This window comes from Microtus ochrogaster, unplaced genomic scaffold (genome assembly GCF_000317375.1).
Source record: "Microtus ochrogaster isolate Prairie Vole_2 unplaced genomic scaffold, MicOch1.0 UNK13, whole genome shotgun sequence".
Lineage (NCBI taxonomy): Eukaryota > Metazoa > Chordata > Mammalia > Rodentia > Cricetidae > Microtus > Microtus ochrogaster.
The window spans coordinates 3,504,551-3,511,858 of record NW_004949111.1 but is presented as its reverse complement, the minus strand read 5'-3'; the positions used below and the strand labels follow the sequence as shown (position 1 = coordinate 3,511,858).

General features: G+C 37.9%; 1 protein-coding gene across 2 annotated transcripts in view; it reads left to right on the top strand.

Moving 5' to 3' along the window:
• The window catches only part of LOC101987375, a 65,565-nt gene that overhangs the window by 56,548 nt on the left and 1,709 nt on the right, over positions 1-7,308 (top strand). Inside the window, exon 5 of one of the 2 annotated variants that reach the window (XM_005366710.2) lies at positions 6,915-6,997. In XM_005366710.2, coding sequence (XP_005366767.1) covers positions 6,915-6,997 — 83 coding nt within the window. Of the gene's footprint in view, positions 1-6,912; positions 6,998-7,308 lie in introns of both variants that reach the window. The other variant, XM_026789031.1, reaches the window with a different exon arrangement.

The window sequence follows — 7,308 nt, the reverse complement described above, 5'->3', positions numbered from 1 at the left end:
GAGAGAGAGAGAGAGAGAGAGAGAGAGAGAGAGAGAGAGAGAGAGAGAGAATCTGGCACTAAAGAATGATTTCCAGCAACTAAGAAGATGAGGATTTGATTGGGGAGTAGTTGTGCAAAGGGAGCAAAATTTTTCATATTGACCTAATTCATTGGAGATCCCTATTAGACTTTCAAGTGGATGTGTTCATTTGTTAGTTGGATAAGTAATTTGCTTCTCAAGGGACACATATAAGCTGAAAATATTAGTTTTTTAGTTATAATGATATGGGTGTTATTTAATGCCACATTACTGAACTTAAACTTGGAGTACAGTTATAGAGGAAGCAAGTATTTGTTAACTTAAGTCCTTATGTTCTCTAACATTTATAGGTCTGTTAGTAGAGAATAAACTGTATTATCAAAGGGAATTGAGATAAATCACAGTATCAAACTGTATTGAAAAAGAATGTGAAATAAGGACAAAGAATTTACTATTGGTTTGGATTTGACGATATGGATGTGACAAGCACAGCGGCAGAGGCAGAAACAAGATGGACATGGATGTAAAAGTGAAAGATGAAGTAGTTGTGACAATGATGATAAAAAACTTTTCAAGTTGTTTTGCAGTGATAGGATGCAGAGACGTGAGGCAGTAATGTAGACAGAATTGAAAGAGTTTCTGTCTAATACGTGCCTTTATATTACCAAGTATGATGCAGTGGATAGGACTGTTGCTGAAAGAATGTACATTGCTGTCGGAGGACCTTTGCTCCTTCAGCCAATAGTGGCTGAAGTACGAGCCCATTGAACAACAGGAGCGCCTTCCACTCCTTCAGCCAATAGCTGTTGAAATACCAGCCCACTGGGGCGTGGTCTATTTATCTTTGAAAAAGAGCTGCAAGCCTTGGCCTGCTCTCTTGGTTCCAGCACTTGGTTCCTGCTCCTGCTCCGGTGACTAGGCTCCTTTCCTGACAGTTGGTGTTTCTCATGAGTTTTACCCCCCTAAATAAATATCCGTTTAAATCGTAACTGGTATGGGATTGATTCGTGCATAAGTACATAACTGGGCAAATTCTTAGGGAGGCAAAAAGAGGTATCATCTTGAGATGACTTGGGAGGACTTGGTCTTGATACCAGCATACACATTTTATTCATCGCAAAATGTTATGGACACTGATGCAGATATTTTGGCAAATTTGGAAAATAATAAACAGTTCTCTCTTTCTCTTCTACAATTCAATAAGTAGAACAAGTTTCTTTTTCTTTGTTTCAGACATTAAAATATAACACTTTCCCCTCTCCATTTTTTCCCTTCAGTCCTTCCCAAACCCAGTCTCTCCAACTCCTTCCACTCCTTCCATGTTCGCCTCAGTCCCAAATTGATACCCTCTCCTCTCCCTCTGTCTCTCTCATGCATACACACTCACAAATACACACACACACACACACACACACACACACAACCTGATGAATTCATTTTTGTTCTTTGTTTGTATATGGTTTTAGGATTCACCAGTTTGTATTAGGCAATTAGGGGGCACATCTCTGGAATAAACTGTCCTCTCATAAGTCATCTAGGGGTGTGACACCATGAGATTTTCCACCTTCCACGTTAGCATGTCTATTGTTATTGTCATTATTCAGATCTTGTTTATGCACCATTCTATGATAGACCATTTTACAGAACACTTCCGGGTAGTCTAGTTCTTAAAATTTTTTCTATCTCTTTTCTGAGAAGTTCCCCGAGCCATAGATGCAGGAGCTATGATGTAGATGTATCCACTGGGGCTGGGCTCCTGTGACCCACTTGATCTCTGTTTTGTTTCCAGCTGTTTTTCTGTGATGGTATCCATTTGCTGGAAAAAGTTTCTTTTATCAGAGGTGACCTACACACCATCTATAAGATACTATGGGTATCTTTTCATGCTGGTCATTGTTGTGGTTCGTAGCTGGTACAACTGGAAAGGAAGGACTATTAATTGTTTTTGTTCCTTGGCAGCTTGTATAGTATTTTCTGGTACTATGGAAGCTAGACCACAAAAAGAATGCTTTCAGATTAGATCCAGTTCAAATAATATAGGTCCTGTGTCCTAAATGTCAAGTATCTTTAGCAATAGGAGCTTTCCTTCAATATCTGAGAAGCAACCAAGGGCACCAGTCATAGTCAATATTAATTGGTGAGTCATACGTACTACATTTAACAACTATTTTATTTTATTTTTGGTTTTTCAAGACAGGGTTTCTCTGTAGCTTTGGAGCCTGTCTGTAACTATCTCTTGTAGACCAGGCTGGCTTCCAACTCAGAAAGATATGCCTGCCTCTGCTTCCCGAGTGCTGGGATTAAAGGCGTGCGTCACCACCACCCGGCTTTTAACAACTATTTCAAAGGTGATTTTTTTGAGCCTAGTTCTGAGTTTCTGTCAGCCTATGGTTCTTTAGGGAGACAATTACAACTCTAGCTCATAAAATCTTTTAAGATACATACATACACTTATATGTATAATTTTTGGTAACTATAAAATAATGATTCCTTGAAGTTTTTTCAAACAACCTTGGTATTATTTATCCTTCCCCCTCCTTCTGTATTGCTCTCTCTTCTACATCCTATTTGGAACCTACCGCCCCATTTTTCCATTTTCTACTTTCTATCACCTGCATCCTGCTATTCCCCTATGGCTCCTTTACATTTGTGGTTTCTGTGGTTGCTCCATGTTGTATGCTCAACATCTGAAGTCTTGTTACTAGGAACAGCAAACAATAGAGCATGTGTGGTGTTTTATCTTCCTGGGACTAGGTTACCTCCCTAAATATACTCTTTAAGAAGTGAGGTTATCAGTTGAGAAGAAAGATCATGGAGAAGGATTTAGAAACTTGAGGAAAGTATAAAAAACTAGGGCAATTGCAGTATAGGCTGAATATTGCTTTGGGACCTCTGAATTTTTTTTTAAATTATGAATTTTAAAAATATTAACTTCCTTTGAGAAACTTGTATCTTATCCTATCCATGATGCACAGTGTTTTTCTGGTCCCAGGTATTACTATCATAGAGATGACCTGTATTATTTAAAATTTGGCAAAACATCATTGAAATTTATGAGAAAAAAAAGAGAACAGCTTCTTTGTCTGTGACTTACAATAGGCTCCTAGTCAGCTTATTCCAGTTAGATTAGATGTACTTCCATATCTTCAAGCATGTGATTATTTGATTCTTTTTTATAATCTTAGGGTTTTTTAATTTATTTATTTTCTATTGAAAATTTCCACCTCCTTCCTTCCTCCCTCTTTCTTCCCCTCCCTCCATTCATCCTCCCCCTCCCTCTCCAGTCCAAGGAGCAGTCAGGGTTCCCTACCCTATAGGAAGTCCAAGATCCTCCCTGTTTCCCCCAGGTCCAGGAAGGTGAGCACCCAAACAGACTAGGCTCCCACAAAGCCCATCCTTGCAGTAGAATCAAAACCCAGCGCCATTGTCCTTGGCCTCTCCGTCAACCTCTACCATCAGCCACATTCAGAGAGTCCGGTTTGATCACATGCTCCATCAGTTCCAGTCCAACTGGACTTGGTGAGCTCCCATTAGATCAGTCCCGCCGTCTCAGTGGGTGGACGCACCCCTCGCGGTTCTGACTTCCTTGCTCATGTTCTCCCTCCTTCTGCACTCCATATGGACCTTGGGAGCTCAGTCCAGTGCTCCAGTGTGGGTCTCTGTCTCTATCTCCATCAATCGCAGATGAAGGTTCTATGGTGATATGCAAGATATTCATCAGTGTGTATATAGGATAAGGCCAGTTCAGGCACCCTCTCCTCTGCTGCCCAAGGACCTAGCTGGGGACATCTCCTTGGACACCTGTGAACCCCTCCAGAGTCAAGTCTCTTGCCAACCCTAAAATGCCTCCCTTAATTAAGATATCTACTTCCCTGCTCCCTCATCCACCCCTCCTCCATCCCAACCATCCCATTCCCTCAAGCTCTCCCCATCCTCCCCTTCTCTTTTCTCTCTCCCCATCGCTCCTTATCCACACCCCACCCCCACCCCCGTGCTCCCAACCCCTGTCCGGCAATCTTGTCCAATTCCAATATGCAGGAGGATAACTATATGTTCTTCTTTGGGTTCACCTTCTTATTTAGCTTCTCTAGAATCACAAATTATAGGCTCAATGTCCTTTATTTATGTCTAGAATCCACTTATGTGTAAGTACATACCATATTCATCTTTTTGGGTTTGGGTTACCTCACTCAGGATAGTGTTTTTTTTATTTCCAACCATTTGCATGCAAAATTCAAGATGTCATTGTTTTTCACCGCTGAGATTATTTGATTCTTCATAATACAATCATGAGTTTCAATTTCTTTTAATTTCATTCACTTTTATGTTACACAGATGGTATTTATACTCTTTGATTATTCATTTAAATGTTTGTTCTTGTGGCCCCCGTACTCTTATACGCTGATGGATCCCTCCACATGGCTTTCTCTTTGCTATTTAAAATTGATGAGGTATGCCATAGGTTGCTTCCACCCCTTACTCTCACTGCATCAACATGGATGTAAAACAATCAATTTCTAATGCTGAATGTGGTTTTTCAAATTTTTCTGAAATATGACATAAAAGAAACATTCTTCATATAGAAAGTCAAACCGACATTTTTCATGCTTCTGGAGTATGTGAAGAGGTTCAGCTTTGGGTTCAACTACTGTTAGACTTCAAAGCAAAGTGACTCCATTTCTTATATCTGCTATTTTCCTGGAATTATTACTGACATTATCATTCTTACAATTTTTTATTAGAAATAGATGGTATTGACTGATAGTTATTAATTCTGGAAAAAATGTCTTTACTAACTAGCTGGTGATCTTTCTTGACTTTCATGTCTATATAATAGTGGAGTGTCATAATCTTATCAATGATGCCTTTACTACCAACCCAAAGGCTTGAGTTTAAAAATACATTGTTTTACTATTTCAGTTTCTCTCTGGCCTTAATTATTCTATATATGTTTACTTTCAAGTTTTGTCTAAAGTACTTTGTTGTATCTGCTTACTTAGAATAAGGCTAGGTGTAGAGTAATGAATTTATTTTTTTTTAATTAAGTCAATTGCTGGAGTGATGACTCGGTGGTTAAGAGCACTGGGTGCTTTTCCAGAGGACCTGAGTTCAATTCGCAGTAATCACATGACAGCTCACAACCATTCATACCTTCAGTTCCAGGGAATCTGACACCCTTTCTGTCCTGCATGGATTATACACACAGGGACATACATACTATGTCAAAATCACTAATACACATAAATATTGAAAAGTTAAAAAAAATAGGCCCCAAATAAACAAGTTAAACTGTATAAGAGTACAATAATTCTGTATCATTAGGAAGCATAACAGTTTGTTATGGCATCCTTCTTCCCAAAAAAACACATCTACATTACTGAAACTGAAGAATCTTCATTCATGACCTCGAGTCCAGACTTCTACCACAGAGGAAAAGGCATGAACCAAAGAGGTTAAGTCCACCATGGAAAGAAAAGTGACCCCTTCAAGACATGAGACATGCATGATTCTAGTCATTGTGAAGTAAGAGCATGAGCAAGAAAGACTATAAATATCATCTTGTCTTTCTGATCAAGTTTCACCAGAGTCTTTTCAGAAGCTATGCCTTTTCTTTTGTGTTTCATCATTGCATTTTATTTTGTCATGAGGAAGTTTTTGAAAATAAAGCAAAAAAAAGGGCCCAGAAACAGAAAAAAATTCTTAAACAATGCAAGAAAAATAAAGGGTCAGTCTCATTCTTCTTTGTCAGTGGGCCTTTTCAGATGAAATTTAATCTCTTTATTATCTTTAATATTACTATTACTCAAAGATTCTTAACCCCTCTAGGATGTTTGTGCATAAGACCTGAAAACTAGGGATGGACCATCATATATGTTTCACATCATTTATCCATTTTAATGTCAAAGTATATGTGTAGCTTTATAGACTATCTGAAGCTTCCCATTGTCAAATTAATTGTACCAAAGTGCCTATGTACACTTATCCTTTATTTTGAGAATGGCTGTCTAAATAGTCACAACACAATATATGTGTATGCATAATTTCTGAGCCTGAAAGAATAGGTACTGCATAGACTTAGATTCATTTTATATGCCTCCTAACTTTACTAAAATGTTAGTATCTTGCTTCAAAAACCATACTCTTGCAGTTAAGTTCTTGCACATGCATTCAGTGTACTTTGGTCTTTATCAATTGATTTGCATAGATTTTAATTTTCTTAAAAATCCATTATAGTAATTCAGGAGGAGGGGGGGGACTTGGTCCTGCCACAACTTAATATGCTATACTTTGTTGACTTCCCATGGGAGCCTATACCCTTTGGAAAAAGCAGATGGGGGAGGCCCTGGAGGGACAGGGGGTGGGAGGAGGGGTAGGAGAGAGCTGTGGATGGAATGTAAAATGAAATCAGAAAATCAAAAATCCCTCCAAAAAATCTACTACAGTATACTTGTAGCTGTTTGATGCTGTAGTTCTGTATTTAACCTAAATTTTCTCCCCTCAAAGTATTGTCAGCTGTGTTTTATAAGTTATTCACATTATGACAGTTGAAAGATGGGCTTAAATTTAATCTTTGGTTAAAAGCATTAGTTAATATGTAGATTGTGTCTGAAGTGTAACTCCTATTTACACATTTTCAGAATACTATTCTTTATTACTAGATGGGTAACAAGCAGAGGATAGTTAACAGATACCTAGATTAATAGATGCTTAAAAAGATTCTAGTATTGTTACCTACTTTTGTTTACTTCTCATTCTGTAGGAAATGGCTTAGAACTATCATGATATTTACATATTAACATGGAGATGCAATGTAAGCAATTATACACTGTAATATACATTTCCTTAAAATCATGACTAACCATTTTTTTCTCTTGCAAAAAATGTCTATGTAGAATCCCTGGAGTCTAATCTACCAGGAACCCTTTTCTGGAAGTTCTTTTTCTCCATCATCACAATTATCAAGAACAAACTCCAAGTAAGCTTTCAATCCTATGAAAGGGAAGTGAAAAATACAAATACTGGAAAAGAAAGACAAATATCTCATTTGGAAATATTTGCTTTCAACAGTTTAATCTTGTATACTTTTTTTGTAGGAGGCAAAGTTGCAGAGACAAACAGGCATAGAGATAACACTGTTTCTAACTGTGAATATCTATGTTTTTGTCAGAGTAAAAGATAGCTCTTTAGCATATTGCCTGAGGAAAACCCCAGTAGTGATCAAAATTAAACTGTAGAGCTTTTAATGCCATGCTTCCCATTTGTCTAAGCATCCCAATTTTTTTTTTT